Source organism: Aethalodelphis obliquidens, unplaced genomic scaffold (genome assembly GCF_003676395.1).
Source record: "Aethalodelphis obliquidens isolate GAN/ISIS:26980383/991018 unplaced genomic scaffold, ASM367639v1 scaffold6, whole genome shotgun sequence".
NCBI lineage: Eukaryota > Metazoa > Chordata > Mammalia > Artiodactyla > Delphinidae > Aethalodelphis > Aethalodelphis obliquidens.
In genome coordinates this window covers 19534315-19553264 of record NW_020837950.1, presented here as the reverse complement: position 1 = coordinate 19553264, position 18950 = coordinate 19534315, and the positions used below count along the sequence as shown (strand labels likewise).

Below are 18950 nucleotides of genomic sequence, written 5' to 3'. Positions count from 1 at the left end.
TTTACAATGAAATCCATGTGGCATATGGCTTATTTTCAAGGACCCCTCCCCCGCAGGAAATGTATCACTTAAAGATAAAAGAGCATATATGTGGCAGGGGAAAGAAAGAATAGGTTCTTCTCATATATTAGTAGGTCCATATGCTGTTTATTAAATTTGATGCTATTTAACTAATTCAGATAGCTGATTCAAATAAGAAGAAATCAGCAACTTTGTGGAAGTATAATGCAGTTTTATCATCTGTCAGATTTCTCAAGAGGATACCATATTTTATAGGCTTGAAATAAAACATTATGAATTAATATGCTTCAAGGGAATAGCATTGCCCAACGTTGGCATTTTAGTTCGTGTAATTTAAATTATAGTATTGAAAAAGGTGTTCTCATGTATTAACTGAATTCTAACTTAGAGCATGCTGCCTGCTTCTCTGGTTGTGCATGAGTATGTTGAGGAGGAAATAATACAAAAAAAAAAAGTCTGACTAAGAGTCTGAGATGTCTTATAGTCAAAGAACAGCTTCTGTTTTAAAAAGAAATTAAAATACATTAACTCGGAACAGTGGGCAAAGTGTTTCAAATGAAGGATACGGTGAACAGACTGTTTCACTTCCCTTCCATTCCACATATCTATGAATAATCATTCCTTGAGGTTTAAAATTATAAATAACACTGCAGCATGGAGTTATTTTGATTTTACAAAGGAAATCATCCATTTTGTTTTTATTTTCATTTGGGCAAACTCAAAATGGCTTAGCGTAGCTTCTGCTAAACTTATTCAAGACTGAAGCATTTTTGACAAAAAAAAAATGTTTCCCAATTGTGAGTAGATTACTACATTTATGTGGCTAAATTCACACAGAATTGACAACTGTTGTTTGACTTGGCAAAGTTAGAATATGGTAGTTGATACCAAGAGAGGGGAGGTAGCAAAAAAAAATTGTAAGGAAAAGAGAAATTTCAATGAAGAATCTATATGCAATTGTGCTCAGGGGAAGGATGGTTGAATAGGGACATTTTATCCTAAAGTTATCACCATAAGTTGATTGTTCTGTGTCCTGCCCTCACATATATGTACACATACATGAGACCAGAAAAAATGAAGGTAAAAATTTTTCATGTAATATTTAATTTCAGTTATTAGTACAGTCATTTGTAAGTCCTGGATAATGAGTGCTACATGGAGTTAGACACTGTCTATTTGGATACAGAGCTTTACTATTCATATTTATAAAGTCAGGATATAAGAAATTATAAAATGAAAAGCTTGGTTACATTTTTAACAATATATAAATTTTTTTACAACAAAATTATCTTGAAAATAATTTCTATAATTATTTGCATGTGCATTGGGTGGAATAAAACGCTGTATTTATTTATTTATTAAGCTGAATTAATTAAAGAATAAATTAATATTTTCTGGGTCCAAGGTTCAACCATAATTTCCATTATTTGGCTTTAATGCTTTATTTTCTTTGCTTGCTCTTCTGATAACGTAGTGTGGGTTGAATTGTAGTGGTGGAGAAATCAGCCAAAATGATGGATTAGTATAAAACATACTTTGTAAGAAAAGGAATAGGCTAATCCTAAACTCTTCATAGAATATTGCAAACTTTCTCACCTAAAACTCACAGTGTTCTTATCGGTCATTGGTGTATTATTACAGCCAGTGTTTGTACACTGAGCCTGGATATTTATTGTGTTTTATAAAATTCGAAACCTGGGGCCTTGATTAAGTTTATTTTACATTTTAAAACCATGCTTCTCTACTAAGTGTATTTTTTTCCTCTGTGCCCTAATTGTCAAAACTAAGGTGCATCACCAGAAAATAGTTTGCGGTTTGGGAAATAGTTTTTAGCATTCTATCCGTGAAGGCCTTGAAGATCAAAGATAGACTCTAGATGGTACAAACCAGCATGGGGAAAAATCATAACATTCTCTGTGTACCACACTCTTAGTAAAAGTATTTTCTAGATAAGTTGACATTGATTAGTAGACTTTATGAGACTACTAATTCTCAATTCCAGGCTGAAAAATCACAGTTGCCAGTTCAGATTCTTAATACATTGTTCATATGGATTAAAATACATTTTTATTTATATATTCATTTATTCATTCATTGCTAAAATGTAACTGAAGTCTAATTTCAAAGAGAGCTGGGAGATTCATGTCAAGTAAACCTCTATAAGAGATGGTTAAATTTGTCTTAAGTTTTTACCATCCATTTTTTTTTACACATTCATTCTATATTTATGATGATCCTGGAATATGTTTTTCTAAAATTGCAGTTTGTTTGTATGTTTTCCTGGGAGAGGATAGGATGAGGCTGGGTCGAAATCAAGATTCTTCTATGGGTTTGCTAAGATCTTCATGTAAAGTGATTCTCTTTGGAGTTTCCAAGATAGTTCATTTCATATTATTGTACTTCTGTTTTCTTTCTTTTTTTTTTTTTTTTTGGCGGTACACGGGCCTCTCACTGTTGTGGCCTCTCCCGTTGCGGAGCACAGGCTCCGGACGCGCAGGCTCAGCAGCCATGGCTCACGGGCCCAGCCGCTCCACGGCATGTGGGATCTTCCCGGACCGGGGCACGAACCTGCGACCCCTGCATCGGCAGGCGGACTCTCAACCACTGCGCCACCAGGGAAGCCCTGTATTTCTGTTTTTTAAATCGCTCATAGTCACCTTTAACCTCCCCCCCCACTCTACTTCACTGCTGCCCTTTTCACTGCTGTTTATAACTTCCATTCTCGCCCCCCCGACCTCATGGTACTCTGTGCTCTCAGCATAATAACCAATTCACTCTCCTTAAATATGCAACAAAACGCAATATATTACTGAGTGTTCTAATTAACTCCCACATGTGAAAATACTTTACATATTTCATCTCACTTAATCCTCATGACATTCTTAATATGTAGCTTTTATTATTCACAAGAGAGCAAAGGGAGGCTCACAAACCTTAGGTGATTTGCTCAAAACCATGCAGCCAAAATAGCTGAGATGGGGTTTGAGGAAACTCTGTCAAACCAAAAAACTCACATCCTTTCTATTACAACATACTGTGTCTAGCCATGCCCTTCTTTCACTGGAATGGTCTTAACCCCTTTCACTTCTGTCTCTGTCCTGCTGGCAAATTCTTTCTTAAGTTTACTGCAAGTATCACCTCTTCTGTGGAGCCTATGTTGACCCTCTCCTGCTTAGCTCTTTGCATATCACACATCTGTATTAGAACATATCATAATGTCACTCTTCTCACTTATTTTTTTGGTTTTGGAAAGTATGGTCATCATTTTTCATAAAAATATTTTATTTATGTAGGCATGAAATGACTTTGTTATGACTATTTTCAAATATGTTTACAATTAATTATTTTTAGACAATTTTATTTTTGAATATAATGAATACCAATGATGACATACGCCACATAAAAACAAAAGCACTTTGAGTCATCTACAGTTTTTAAGTGGCTAGAGGAGTCCTGAAACACAAATGGTTAAGTACTGCTGGTGACAGCAGTGTCTAGCATAGATTGAACACTCTTTAAATATTTGATGAACAAAACTGAATAATCAAATTGATATAACAACTTTTAGTTGCAGAGACTATAAATGTACTATGTGAGGATTTAGGATTTACATAGTTTTATAAATTTACTCAAACAATTATAAGTCAAGAAGAAAATGAGCAAAAAACACATTAAAATATTTTTTTTAGGGAAAACTAAATTCAGAATATTAATTATATTAATCAAGTAAATCATATATTAATTAAAATTAAAACTCTAAGTGACCATTATTCAATACATTAATCAATGTTGAAGCAGGCACTCAGGTAGCCGATTAGTTTGTATGGAGGACACAGTGGGTCATGCTATTATAGCTATAAATTGTGAGATTTTTTTAGAGAGCAGATTTGTAAAACATTAGAAATTTGAAAATAATAAAGTGCAATATTATAGATTTGCTAGAAGCTTTTTTGTTTTTCTTTTTAGATGTTGGGGGTAGGAGTTTTATTAATTAATTAATTTTTGCTGTGTTGGGTCTTCGTTTCTGTGCGAGGGCTATCTCTAGTTGTGGCAAGTGGGGGCCACTCTTCATCGCGGTGCACGGGCCTCTCACTGTCGCGGACTCTCTTGTTGCAGAGCACAAGCTCCAGACGCGCAGGCTCAGTAGTTGTGACTCATGGACCTAGTTGCTCTGCGGCATGTGGGATCTTCCCAGACTGGGGCACGAACCCGTGTCCCCCGCATCAGCAGGCAGATTCTCAACCACTGCACCACCAGGGAAGCCCTGCTATAAGCTTTATAAAATGTTTTTGATGCAACTAAATCTTGAAATTTTAATGAAATTGTTAGAAAAATGTATCACAGCTCCAGATTTATATATGGCAATACTTTGTCATTATGAAAATTTATTTTTAGGAAGTAGTGTGTGATATTAAGTAAAATTAATGAACATCTTCAGTTAAAGAGAAAAAAACAGAATATTTCATGCTTTTATTGAGTTAAGAAATTTTAAACGTCATATACTAGCATTATTATATCACACTTTAAATTTACATATACAAACCTAATTAAAATGTATAATTCAGGTCCATTCTCTAGTAGGTCTGTGTCTTATGGGGAGGGGGAAGGGTAAGCTGTGACAAAGCGAGAGAGTGGCATGGACATATATACACTACCAAACGTAAAATGGATAGCTAGTGGGAAGCAGCTGCATAGCACAGGGAGATCAGCTCGGTGCTTTGTGACCACCTAGAGGGGTGGGATAGGGAGGGTGGGAGGGAGGGAGATGCAAGAGGGAAGAGATATGGGAACATATGTATATGTATAACTGATTCACTTTGTTATAAAGCAGAAACTAACAGCATTGTAAAGCAATTATACTCAATAAAGATGTAAAAAAAATGTATAATTCAGTATTAGTAACCAAAGTTTGCACTTAAATCTCTTTAATATTATCTTCTGATTTCTTCATTACAGAATTGTTTTACTGAAGTTTGTAGTTGATAATATTAAACACTGTTATTTAGCTGATTTTTATTGCCATTAAGTTAAGCAATCTATACTTTTAAACCTTAGGAATGTAAAATACCAAGCAAGATACTAGAAACCCACCACTTACTAAGGAGAACTAAATAAAGGGTTAATAGTCATTCTTTCATCTTAAATCAGTTATAATTTTTATTGATTAAAAAAAACTTCAGGTGTTGTCTACACAATGATGTCATTCCCCTTGTATTTTCTGTTTTTTTCCTCCTCGTGGTCTCAATACTCAAGCGCTGACTGATAACCTTACGCAGGGTTTGTACGATTGTTTATTTTATACTTAAAAACAATACTGTTCATTCCTCTTTAACAAAAACTGAATTGAGCCATGTCATATCTGCAGTGGAGCAGTTTTCCTGAGTGCAGAAAGAACATGTAGCATTCCCTCCTCTGCAAAGCTTTTCAGATTTCACCTCTTTTCCTATTGCCACCAGGGCAGATCTTAACCCCGTCCTGCAGGAGCTAGCAGGAAACACCAAACACTCCAGCCCTGCCTAGACACACTATGGACACTAGCATTAAGATGAATAAATTGTCCTTTTTGATAACTTTCCAGCCACTCTTAGCAAGAAGAAAAATGAGAAAAAATTGAACCAATTTATTGCCTGGAAAGTGGCCCCCTAGGAGGAGTATATTAGACTGTGTTCAAAAAAGCCCTGGGTATGAATGTGAGAGACTGAGGGAAAGTTTTAGGGTCAGAACCAGAGCTAAAATATCAGTTTTCTAATTGTTTGAGAAAATGTATTTTTAAGATGGACCTTACAAATAGGATAAAAACACTACTGTTATCAGGAATGTTTATGCAGTATGGTAATGGCCTTTTCTCATATATCCTTATACCAGACAAGCCAGGTTTTGATAAAGCTTTAAGGACATCAAGCAGAGAACAGCAGTTTCACTGGCTAATTAATCTCCCTCTTTATATGTAGTTTGATGCATCTCTTCTACATATCAAGGTGTGTTCTGTTTCTCCCATCATACAATCTATTCTGGGTTGACTAACTTCAGACTTGTCAGCACTAAACAACCTCCTTCGTACCACATTGCATTAGGCTGTGTCAGCTTCCTTTTCTTTCATCCTTTGTCCATATCTGTCTTCTCAAAGTTCATCCCCTTATCTCTTCGCCTTTAACTTCCAAGCACTATGAAGTTCGATGCTTATTTTTGTTCCCCACCTAATAATTATATTTTTTGAGGATATGAACCGAGTCTTGTGCCTTATTCTTTGGCATTACAGCTCGATGTTGTGTTCTCTGTGCTGCTTATTTCACTAAGTCACACAGCCTTTATATACAATATCTTAGTATTGGTATTTCTACTTTTATCATACATTTTTCCAAAAACAGAAACCTCATAATATTGTCTATAACCATATTCCTACCAAATACCACTTTAGTAATGGAGATGGTTTTGTTATCCTAGCCCTACCTTTTAAATATGAAAAAAAAATTGCTTTCACTTTTATTTCTCTTAATCTACAAAGTTCTATTGTCCACTCTATGAATTCATGACTCGAAAATTTTAGTTTAATCTTTTCAGTTACCATTCTATGTTGTTTTAGTTATTTATAAACTCAGCTATTTATAAAATAATTTTATTACTTGTTATATCTTGATAAGCTGTACTATTAGTGATCATCTGTGTTTTGTGTGTGTATATTTATTTTCCAAAGTTTCTCATAAGTACACCTTTGGTTACTTTTGTGTCTTTCACAGTGCAGTGTTAATTTCCTAATATATTGTCTCATAATAATCTACTCTTCCTAAGATCAACGGAAGAATTTCCTATATATCAAATCCTTGCAGTATTAAGGATTCATGTACAAAAAAATGCTGTATTTCATGCTAGATTAAAGTATTTTGCCACAAATTAAGAGCATGAGGATTCCTTTTTTGTTGTTCCTGGCTTGGGAGATTCCCACACTTGATTCTTCCAAAGATAAAATGCTGATCCCCAAATAATCACTTAGGAATATTTAAATGTAGGAATAATTATATTTTTGTTACTTTGATATTACTGGAATATGTAGGTTTTAATTTTGGAGGGAGATTTAAATTTTTAAATATTATGTGTAATGGCAATTAATATTTTTAAAATTAAACACAAAATTAAAAATTTATAATAAAAAAAAGCAAAGCTACCAAAAAATTGTGTTTAATCATATCAGATAAAATGTAAGTTGGCTACAAAAAAAAAAATTAAGTTCGCTACTTTGAGCTCATTTATTTTAATTCAACAGGCCTAGATACTGCATGTGCCTTCAGAATTCTTTGATGCTAATCTTTTATGATAAACAATTAGCTTCCAAATTTCTCAAGGGCTGACTAATACTATTACCTAAGCATTAAGTGGATATGTTATTTTAAACAGAGATGATGGCTAATAGCAAGCAGTGTGTCAAAGACCAGAGGAGTTGAGAAACTGGAAAGTTTTGAGACATCCTGTCTAAACAGGATTAAGGCAAAACCAAGAGGATTATCATGCTTCAAACCCCAAAGATCTTTGTGATAGCTGCTTTCCTAAACATCAGGAGTAAAGGTTAGAATCACATTCAGAAACAAGAATGCAAACATGTATTCACAAAAATCCCTGTCTTTAGGGAAAAATTCAAGAATGTCCCAGCCCTTCTATAAATATTACACTAAGAAATGTATTGGTGTGAGGGGTCAAAAACATTTTATTTTTCACACAAAAAACTAATCTCTCCTACCTTTCAACTTTACAGTACTTAAAAAAAATTGACTGTATTTTTTTTAGAACAGTTTTGGTTCACAAAACAATGGAGAGGAAGGTACAGAGGTTTCCCGCGTGCCCCCTGCCTCCACAAATGCATAACCTTCCCCCTTACAATGTCCCCCACCACAGGGGAATACCTCTTCTTCATAAAGTATGCATATTTCAATCAGTTTATCTCCAGTATGTCTAAAAGCTTCTCTAAATAGTGTAAAAATATCATTTTTCATATAAAGTTTGTATTTAAATAAAAGCATACAAAGTTAAAGATTTCTTTAAAAACAAATACTTAGAGCAATATTTGTAGCAGTATTTGGTTTTCAGGTGTGGTATTATCTCCTATATTGATTTATAAAAGCAGTTAATCACTATTAAAATTTAAATCATTTAGTATCATCATCAACTTTTTATTAAAATTTTTCACTCTCTTTCCATATAATTCTATATACTTACTTTTAAAAAATTACATATAGTCCAGATTAAACCATGTCTACAAAAATATAATTAAAACACAAAACTTTTTGCAACTTTTATTAGTTTAACCTCTTGCAGTATATAGGGATTCTACAAATCTAATTCTTTTTTTGTTAAATCAACAAGTTGAAGTCGTTTTGATATCAAAACTACATACCCTTAGGAGAACGTAAAAAGGAAGATGCATTGTGAGCAATTAGATGTATGTCAATTAGATGGAGGCAGAACAAATAAATGTTAATAATCCTACTGTGTGTTTGGGGAAAAATACATATACATTTGGTTTTGTTTATCCAATAGTTTTTTTTCTTAAATCTGTTGTAAACAACAACAACAACAACTATACCTATAGAAAAATGGCCTGCCTTAAACTACCCAGTTGAAAAGTGAGAAATAGATGGTAGTTCGTTACTTGTAGCAGCCCCCGTGCCCTAGACTTGGAAGATGATAGTTGGAGAGTGTTCAGATTAACGCTGTTAGAAATACCTAATTTGTTTAAATTATCTTTGAAATTTATCTAGATTTTTTTTTAAAAGAAAGAAAACAAGCTTAGGGTTTTTGGAAATTGTTTTATTGGCAAGGTCTATGGATGGACACCATTGTGTAGGGGCTGCTGATTTTCCCTTTACAAATTTCCCCATCTCCCTTCCCCAGGTGTTGCTGCCATCACTACCTTTCCCTTCCTCCCCTTTCCTCATGGCAAGACGCATGGAAGAAGAGTGCTGTTAAGGCCTCTCCATTAATGAACAGGTATGGTGGTTCCCATGAATCAGTGCAGTGCCCCTCTTCTGCGTTCTCCATTAATAGTCTATCTCTTTTATATTGAGAAGACTCATTTACCCACCTACACAGAGCCTACTGATACAGAAAAATAACTCAACCTGAGTATATCTTTACATATTTCAGCATGCTATGCATTTCAGAATTCGCTGCACAGTTGCAGAATACTTTTTAAATGTAGAGGAGTACAGAAGAATTAATTATATCATTTTCAGAGAAAGGTGCTATGCAGTTTCCTCACCTGATTCGACAGGAATAAAATGGACCTTGTGGGCTTCCCTGGTGGCGCAGTGGTTGAGAGTCCGCCTGCCGATGCAGGGGACACGGTTTCGTGCCCCGTTGCGGGAAGATCCCACATGCCGCGGAGCGGCTGGGCCCGTGAGCCATGACGGCTGAGCCTATGTGTCTGGAGCCTGTGCTCCGCAACGGGAGAGGCCACAACAGTGAGAGGCCCACGTACAGCAAAAAAAAAAAAAAAAAAGCCTCTTTCAATGTTATACAAATAATTTTTATATAACATATCTTTGAAAAGTGTAAAATGGAAATGCTTTGTGAATTTTAACTCAAAATTCAATTATTATAGCATTTGAATTTTCAAAAGCATTACACAAAACTGTATGTACATTAATTATAATGCTTATTGATCTGGTTATAGAAAATCAGGTATGAGCCAGTTCAAGTGAATCTAAATACAAATCAATGTCATCCAGATGTCAGAGCTGAACATATGCTAATCGCTTTCTTCAAAACTTTCTTTTGTCAATTCAGCTGGTGGCATTTGAGGGAGGTGGGGGGCACTATTTCTTTCAGCAGTCCCAAGATTACCTCATTCAGGCTGCTACATTTTGAAAGGAGCTAGGCCCGCAGGGCTCAAACAACAGCAGAGTCATAACCTATAAAACATAAATACTAAGTCATCACAGAGAAACACCCACCTTCTTAATTTCATTTTTCACTAGCGGAACTGGTCCTCCCAGCTCCTGTAGGGGCTTGTTTTGAGGATGTGTCAGGCTCTGAATTACATCCTTGTGATCATCCAGATCTATGAGACATGTAACTAGAACACTACCTTTGGGCTAGGAAGATTATTGGCAGATGTCTTAAAAAAAAAAAACAGTGATTGTGTCTATAGGTGGGCAAGTGTGTGGCAGCACTATTTGTGGTATTACTTAAAATAGTAGCAAAATTAAGACTTGTTTGTGTACATAAACAAAGCAAACGCTTTTGATTTATAGGCATTTTCACTGATGCTACCATTAACCATTAAAGGCTGGAGCATTAATCTTCATTCAGGAATGCATGGCCTCTTACTCCAAAAAGCTCTGAAATCATTGGCTGGCCTTCATGATCCCATTTCTACCTACATTTCTAGTCCATATTTTATACCTTTACCCTGATGTACACTGTAATCTGGACTCCCCATCTTTCTCAATGGCTATAAATAATCTTTCCTGTCCACAGACCTTTGCATTGTTGGGTCTTTCCATCTGGAGAGCACTTTCCCCAGGTCTGTTTGGAAAACTCACAACAATAATAACAGCAAACACATACAGAGGGTTTACTGTGTGTCGGGCACAATGTAAATAAACTTAATAATCTCCACTTTCTTAATTCATCCATACTAAGGAACATAGAGTTAGAAATTATTATTATTCATATTTAATTGATAAAAAATGAGGCTTGGAGGAACCTAAAGTGGCCAAAATCACTCAGAATTGACTGAAGTGTCATGTGCCTTATGTAGTATCTCCTGATTCCTCCCAAGCAAAGCTAGGATTCTCATTCATGTTCAACTCTGAGTTTCTATGATTCCATCTTATCCTTTATGAACTCTTCTATGTCCACAGTGTTTGTTACTCACTAAATGCTGAGCAAATGAATGAATTTTTCAAAAGAAATCATTCATCCTTTTCACCCTTGTATGTACCCTTCCTCTCATCCACACTTTCCTCTACTCTGTTTTTATTCCCCTTAGCTTGTGGCTCTTGACTATTATTAGATTCACAGATGACTTAATAAATTGTATCATAAGAAATCAGTCATTATCTCCCCCTAATTTTAGGACCTGCAATTAAAAACCAAGTAAGTATAAAATAATTGAAAACACAGAAAAAAGATCATTTAAATTTTATAAAATTTATCAAATCTAGTGGTAAGAAAAGAAGCACAGATATACTTATATCTCACATGGAAAGCAGGAAATTCAACCAAAATGTTCCAAAGTTTTGAGGGAAGATTATCAGAGAAACACTTTTTTTACATTACAGGGAAATAAAGGAAATATGGACCATATAAGAAAAGAGTCGTTTACCATACAAGAAAAGAAAGAAATGGAGAAGTAAAATTAGATGAGGAAAAGAGGATAAACCAAGAAAGAAAAGAGAAATCATTGAGAAAATAGAAACAAAAAGATTTTAGGAAAATGAATAAATTGAAAAGCAATAAAAAATTGAAGGAAAGATATTGAAAACCACGGACACTAAAAGAAATTTAAGAGAATATGAAATAAAACTTGGAGGGGAAAAAGTCAATGCAGGTAGAGAAAAAGGACTTTATTTATGAGTTCATGTTTCCATTATTCTTAGAAAAACCTTTGAGGTAAAATGGCTGGAAAGAGAAACAGGAGTTAAGATACGTTACCTTGTGTACACTATATTTTTCTAGGACTTTTTTTTGTGGAAACAGTGCTTTTGAGAGCAAGATAAGCACTTAAGCATTAACTTGGAGCTATGTACTTAGAACTAAAAGAGTTGTGCTTAGAGGGTACAATTGAGCAGACCTTGATGGAATATTAGGATACAAGTCAAAATACCCTCCTCTCCCCACTTTCTACCAAGATAATCTTAGAATTAACCAGTCTGTTAGCCCTGTGAATATAAGGATCATTTTGTTTCTATTTTTCTTTATGTGGAGTGCCTGGAGCATAGAATGAATATTTGCTGAATTAGTCATGGAATTTTAAGAGTTGGTAGAGAGATTATGGTCCAACCAATCAAGTCTTAGATTGTTCATGCATCCCTCAGCACCATCATAAGAATCACTAATCTGTGCTCGAATGATTCCAGTGACACAAAATCCAGAGGTGGCTCACTTTATTTGAGGACATGTTTAACTTTTCAGCTTTTTCTTATATTTCTTATCAAATTCTGCCTTCCCATATCTTGAATCCATTTATCCTGAATTTTCCCATTGGGAAAACACAAAATAAGTTCTATTCCTTCTCCCAATGAAAGTACTTCCATGACCTAAATTCAGATACTGTATCCTAATGTCTAGCTATATAATGTCTCTCTCTCTCTCTCTCTCTCTCTCTCTCTCTTTTTCTGGTTTATAGCCCAAGTTTTCCTAACTGTTCTATGTTACTTGATCACAGATACTTCTAGCATTCTGGTTATTCTCATTTAGTGCAAAATACTTTATCAAAAGAACAAGGAATTCATGATGGGCTCCCTCGGTTTATATGCTTATATTTGTTCAGTATGAAGAACCCAGAAAATCCACTTAAATAACTTCAGGGGGAAAAAAGGAGGTGCAGTTTAAAACTGCATATAGCTTTGATCTGAATTTGTACAGAATAAAGGTATGGCTTGGCTAGTATATAGTATAATATATAAATAAAATAAGTTCAAGTATGCATAAAAATGAATGAAAAAAATGAATGAATTAAAAAATAGTGTTTGATGAAAGTAAAAGAATTTTGTGTCTACTTTTTATTTCTTAATTGAATAAATATTTTAGTTTGAGTTGGTGCCTGATATGAGTTTTTCTTTAAGATGCCCATTCACCATTCTAACAAATTTGGTACAAAAAAATACATATCCTTACATGGATAGTATCAGTGGAAGTAAAAGGAAAACAAAACGAAAGCAGAACAAAACAAAAACTATTTTCTTGAGCTTCCCTGGTGGCGCAGTGGTTGAGAGTCCGCCTGCCGATGCTGGGGACGCGGGTTCGTGTCCTGGTCCGGGAAGATCCCACATGCCGTGGAGCGGCTGGGCCCCGTGAGCCATGGCCGCTGAGCCTGCGCATCCGGAGCCTGTGCTCTGCAACGGGAGAGGCCACAACAGTGGGAGGCCCGTGTACCGCAAAAAAAAAAAAAGACAAAAAAACAAAAACAATTTTCTCAATGCAAATTATTGACTTTAGTGACTAAATATGTGCTTGCATATAACACTATGTTACATGGAAGTCAAAACAGAGCAAAATAAGATTGAAAGATATATAGAGGCTGCCCTGTCAGATATGGACTTTCCTCAATAAAAGTTACCACAAAGTAAATTCTTCATGTATGTGAACTCTTTCTTAATGCCAAATTGCTACCAATGTCCCTTGGTGAGTCCTATTTATAAGTAGATTATGGCACTCTCTCAAAAGCCGTGCACATCTGCCTTTCAGTGAGTGCCTACACAGAATATATGGCCTTTTCTAGAACTGGGAAATTTAATCAATTTGCTGGCAGAGAATACTTTTTATGCCACACGACTTTTCCCTGACCCTACCCAAGATTTTAATTTTCAATGTGCTTCATATATTATGAACCTATATAATCTTAATGAATGTCTTCCATATGGTCATTATAGTGCTTGACTTTATATTCTCAAAAGCTCCAGTGCCTACATAAATTCTTTCTCTTTCATACTCAGTGTTTCTTTGTAGGCTCCCTCAATTCCCAAAGTAATACCCTTTTTTTTTTTTTTTTTTCGGTATGTAGGCCTCTCACTGTTGTGGCCTCTCCCGTTGCGGAGCACAGGCTCCGGACGCGCAGGCTCAGCAGCCATGGCTCACGGGCTTAGCTGCTCCGCGGCATGTGGGATCTTCGCGGACCGGGACACGAACCCGTGTCCCCTGCATCGGCAGGCGGACTCTCAACCACTGCGCCACCAGGGAAGCCCAGTAATACCCTTTTTATATTTGGTTATATATGAGTCTTAGGCAATATTCTCAAAATAACAGAAAACCTATATGTGCTTTGTCCATCAGTGCTATAGAAGATGTATATACTATGTGCACATATATAATTTAACATTTTAAAATTTCTTTTAATATTTTAGAAAGATGGGAGTTAAATGCAGGAGGTACAGATTAATCACTTAACATCTCAAAACCTCACTTATTTCACCAAAATGAGGGATTTAACTAAAACTGATCTTTAAAGTAACTTTCAATTTTCTATGGAGTATGGAAGACAAGGAATTTTATAAATTGGGGTTTTGGTCTAGGTTTTCCAATAAATGATATTTAACCTCCCTGGAGCATGGTTTCCTCATCTGTATAATATGGAAACCAAGGGAGACCAGGGATGTTATCTTTAGTGATAGCATGTGTTGACCTATTTTTCTTTCTGGAGTTTTCTCTTGAGAAGGATTCTGAGAACTTCCTTTGACTCTGTGACATGGATTGCTGTGATCATGTGATCAATAAGCATTTATGTTATAGGCTTCTTACACAATTTCTAAGAAGGCTTCTAATTTAAAAAAAAAGTTTATTGATTGTTATCACTTAAGCTGCTATATTTTTTCCTTTCTTGTGTGCTTTTATAAATATGTAAATCCAAGAAAATGTTTGATGTGCTGAGGAAGACAGGTGGAGGAGAGGACAGTCATTTAAAAGATATTTGAAGCACTTTAATGCAGAGAGAGACAAAGGATTTGACTCATTCTTTGTGATTCCTGGAGACAGAACGAATGCTAGCAGGTGTAAATGGTAGAAAATTACTTCCTTATAAGGAAAAAAATGCATTATCTTAAGAAATGCTCAACAAAATCTGCTCCATAGACTAGTCTGTATTCTGAAATCTTTATCACTGAAGATATCAAAGCTTAGGTTGCATGATAATTTCTCAAAGTCATTATTAAAGGGATTCATTCATAAGATAACAAGTTAGACAAAATGGATTCCAACACTAAAGGTCTGTGATTCTATGGTAATCAACAGACATAATAGCGAAAATTCTGTACTGGAATCTGGTGACATAATTCTCAAAGATTTCATTGGACTGAGTATTGAGAATTTTTAACATAAGTCATCTAATTTTTAGCCAATTCTACAGTGTTCTAGTGAAGCTCTTTTATCTTACTAAGACTACCCTTCTGGAGACAAAGTCGCTAATTTTCATTTGTGGAACCATCACTTCTTTTGCATCTGGAGACACAACTCTGTCCTCGTTTTGAATGTTATTTCTCTATTGCAGTGAAACTGACTATAGCAAAGTCGTAATAAAGACAACTTACAAAAGTAATTTAATGATTGACTGTTTTCAACTTATTAAAGAGTGGAATATAAAGCATTCACATAGAATCATAAATTATTTTATCTGGAAGAAATTGTTTTATCTGAAAATTTGTCATTTTGAAATCTAGTTAATGAAAAGAGTAACTTTTTCAAGGTCATTAAGTTCATGAGAGAGCTGTGCTCCAGATTTTCTGAATCACAGTCCAGGGGTAACCAAATTTACTGCAGTAGCGTGCTTAAAAGTACAGATCTTGGTGAGTTGACACTTTCTTTTGTGTCCTTGGATTCACTGCTTATCTGGAATCAGCAGAATGAAATAGGAAAGCAAACAATTTTATTCATAAGAATCAGAAAAACACTAGGTAATGTAATCTGGAGGGGCATGGAAGTTGGCATCCTTCTGCAAAGCTTGACATTACAAACATGCTTTGTAACTGACTAACAATTTTTTCCAGAAGTGAAACCAGTCAAAGATATATTCCAACTTAAAATTAGGAGTTGCCTCATATGACCTTATCACCACCACCTTGTGGCTGGGGACACCACAGTATGCAACACCCCCAGAGTTTACAGCAAATAAAGCAGAGCAAGTTACCAAAGATTCCAATCGTAAGCCTTAACAAGACTCAACTATCATTATTTAAGCTTGCCTGTCCACTCTAATCAGGACAACAGGCATCAAATAAATAAATAGAACATCCGATTATAAAGAGAATTGTTAACACAGGCACATTAGCTGCTCGTAATAGGATATTGGCTAATTGACAGGGGGAAAAATGTCCTTAGACACCATAATGCATATTACTCAGGATTTTAATTCTTTGTGATCTTTGTTACGTGTAATACCATGATAAGCCAATGTGTTCAAGTAATGAAGAAAATGCAGGAAAATATTTTTAAAACAACAAAGAAATGTAGATCTAATTTAGAAGTTATGCCACTTTTGTGAGGATAATGGAAAACTTGGCCATAATGCTAAAGGTTTACTGATTTCTGAATTTATAATTCAGAACAAAAAAATGAGCTTGGTAAGGCTGATGGCTTTCCAGAGGTGTTTTGGATCATTTATTTTAAACGGATTTCCCAATAAAGCGTGATACTATCAATGACTTTTTTCTTATTTCTGAACTGATTATTAAAAAGACATTGTATATTATATGTCTTTAAATATGTGAATTAGGTAGGATTTGAATAGTAAGTATCTTTTAGTATATATCCATAGACATTTTCTTCCAGGGGACTGAAGTTCTAATTTTATCATGGAAATAAATGGAAAGGTAACTTTCAACTAATCCATTAATTTGCTTTATTGCAAACTCTGCTGGATCACTAGGTTAGGGGAAAATATCCAAATAGTTTTCATTTCAATAGGAGTGAGGAATCAAATCACTTGGTGATGTTTTGCAACACTTGCGCTTAAGAAAAATGTGGTTATGCCTCAGAGACTGAAAATATATGCTGAAGTGTGATGATTAGAGGGTAGCTCTATGAGAAAGTAAAGAGAGGGAAGATAGATTAAAAATAGGCAGAACAAAGTACATGTGCATGGAAAGAATAAGTGAAGTAGGAAGTTCCAGTTTTTTTTAAATCTGCTTAACTTATAGTTAATTTGTTTGTTGCATGAAAAGACAAGCAGGTGGACTAAGAATGCGGGCAAGTAAGAGTGAGGGAGGAAGGAAATCAATAGTACTGTGCCAGGCCTGCTCAAGAGAGTGCCTTTTTAGATGTCTCATATGGTTAACTGGATCGATAGTCTCTTTTCACTTTTCCAGAATATATGTCAGGGATATATGAGCGTTATGTAAACATAGCAACCTATCAAATACATATCAAAGAATACAGAATCTACTTATGACCAATTAGGTTGCCCTAATAGTGGTATCAGGTTATTATATATCACAAAAGAAATATATCCATGTGTGTGTAAAACTACAATTTATTACTTTTGGATTTAAAGAATAACTTTAGAAAATGAAATATATTTTATGTAACAAAATTCTCCTTTTAACAAGTCTCTTTTAGTTTTAAGAAGAGTTTGGTGTAAGTTATGAGAAAAAAAATCTTCATGTATTTTTGGCCAAGCACTTTAAAGTTCTAATGATATATATATAATTGAATGAAAGAGTCTTTGAATTCTATAGTGCTTTACAATTTTCCCAAGTTCCAGACACATGATTTCATATAATCCTATAATAACCCTTCCTTTTTCCCCTACCCCTCTATTGCCCCTCCCCCTTCCCTCGCCCCACTATTAACCACTAGTTTGTTCTCTATATCTGTGAATCTGTTTCTTTTCTTTTCTTTTCTTTTCTTTTTTTTGCGATACGCGGGCCTCTCCCGTTGCGGAGCACAGGCTCCGGACGCGCAGGCTCAGCGGCCATGGCTCACAGGCCTAGCCGCTCCGTGGCATGTGGGATCTTCCCGGACTGGGGCACGAACCCGTGTCCCCTGTATTGGCAGGCGGACTCTCAACCACTGCGCCACCAGGGAAGCCCCTGTTTCTTTTTTGTTTTATTTATTAGTTTGTTGTATTTTTTAGATTCAACATATAAGTGATATCATATAATATTTGTCTTTCTGTCTATGACTTACTTCACTTAGTATGATAATCTCTAGGTCCATCTGTGTTGCTGCAAATGGCAAAATTTCATTCTTTTTTATGGCTGAGTAATATTCCACTGTATATATGTACCACATCTTCTTTATCCATTCATCTGTTGATGGACACTTAGGTTGCTTCCATACCTTGGCAATTGTAAATAATGTTGCTATGAACATTAGGGTGCATGTATCTTTTCATATAGTGTTTTTGTTCTTTTCAGGTATATACCCAATATTGGAATTGCTGGGTCATATGGTAGTTGTATTTTTAGTTTTTTGAGAAACCTCCATACTGTTTTCCACAGTGGCTGCACCAATTTACCTTCCCACCAATAGTATCTGAGGCTTCCGTTTCTCCATATCCTCACTGACATTTGTTATTTGTGTTTAAAGTTGTAACAATATTTTACCAAATTGGATTAATTCAATCTGGAAGTGAAATGGTTTACAAATGAAATAAATGATTATGGGGCATTGCAGGACTTTAAGGATATAGCTTTTTTTTATGAGAGAATTTTAATCTTTATTTAATTTAATCAACAAAAAGTAGACCAAAATTTTCCTATAATAAACCATTGCTACAATTAAAATAGTGACTGGCAAAAGACAAAAATCAGATTATCTCATTACCAATTTAAGAATAAATTTTTAAGAAAAAAAATGAGTCATGAACAGATAAACCATAAAAGTATTTTACTAAGTTTTAATAATTTTTCCAAACAAAATAATATATTTTTCTTTTAAAGAGTCTAATATATTTGCTAGCCATTTAATTGTAATGTAACCAGTAAATAAATTGAAGAGTAGTTCAAGGAGATATCAATTATTTAAATGTTTGTTACATTTTTGTAATGGTGGGGGAGCCTGCTAATTGTTTCAATAGTGTGAAGCTCAAAGCACTATATTAGCAAAATTAGATGGTTCAGAAAGTTTAAGAAAGTAATGAATCATCTACAGCTTTGTATCAGTATCACTAACATTTTCCAAAAATGTCATTTATTGGACATTCCAGTGATGCTATATGTTTAGCTTTTACCTCCAATTGTAGTTTATTTATGAGATTAAATAATGAGAATGATTATGTTTTT

General features: G+C 34.8%; 1 protein-coding gene across 2 annotated transcripts in view; it reads left to right on the top strand.

Moving 5' to 3' along the window:
* The window catches only part of PCDH7 (protocadherin 7), a 406993-nt gene that overhangs the window by 208664 nt on the left and 179379 nt on the right, over nt 1-18950 (top strand). The window contains exon 3 of one of the 2 annotated variants that reach the window (XM_027103199.1): nt 8905-9000. The exons of the other annotated variant lie outside the window; for it this stretch is intronic. Within the exon in view, the coding sequence (XP_026959000.1) occupies nt 8905-8993 (89 nt within the window). The 3' untranslated portion in view covers nt 8994-9000. The remainder of the gene's footprint in view (nt 1-8904; nt 9001-18950) is intronic. 2 annotated transcript variants of the gene reach the window in all.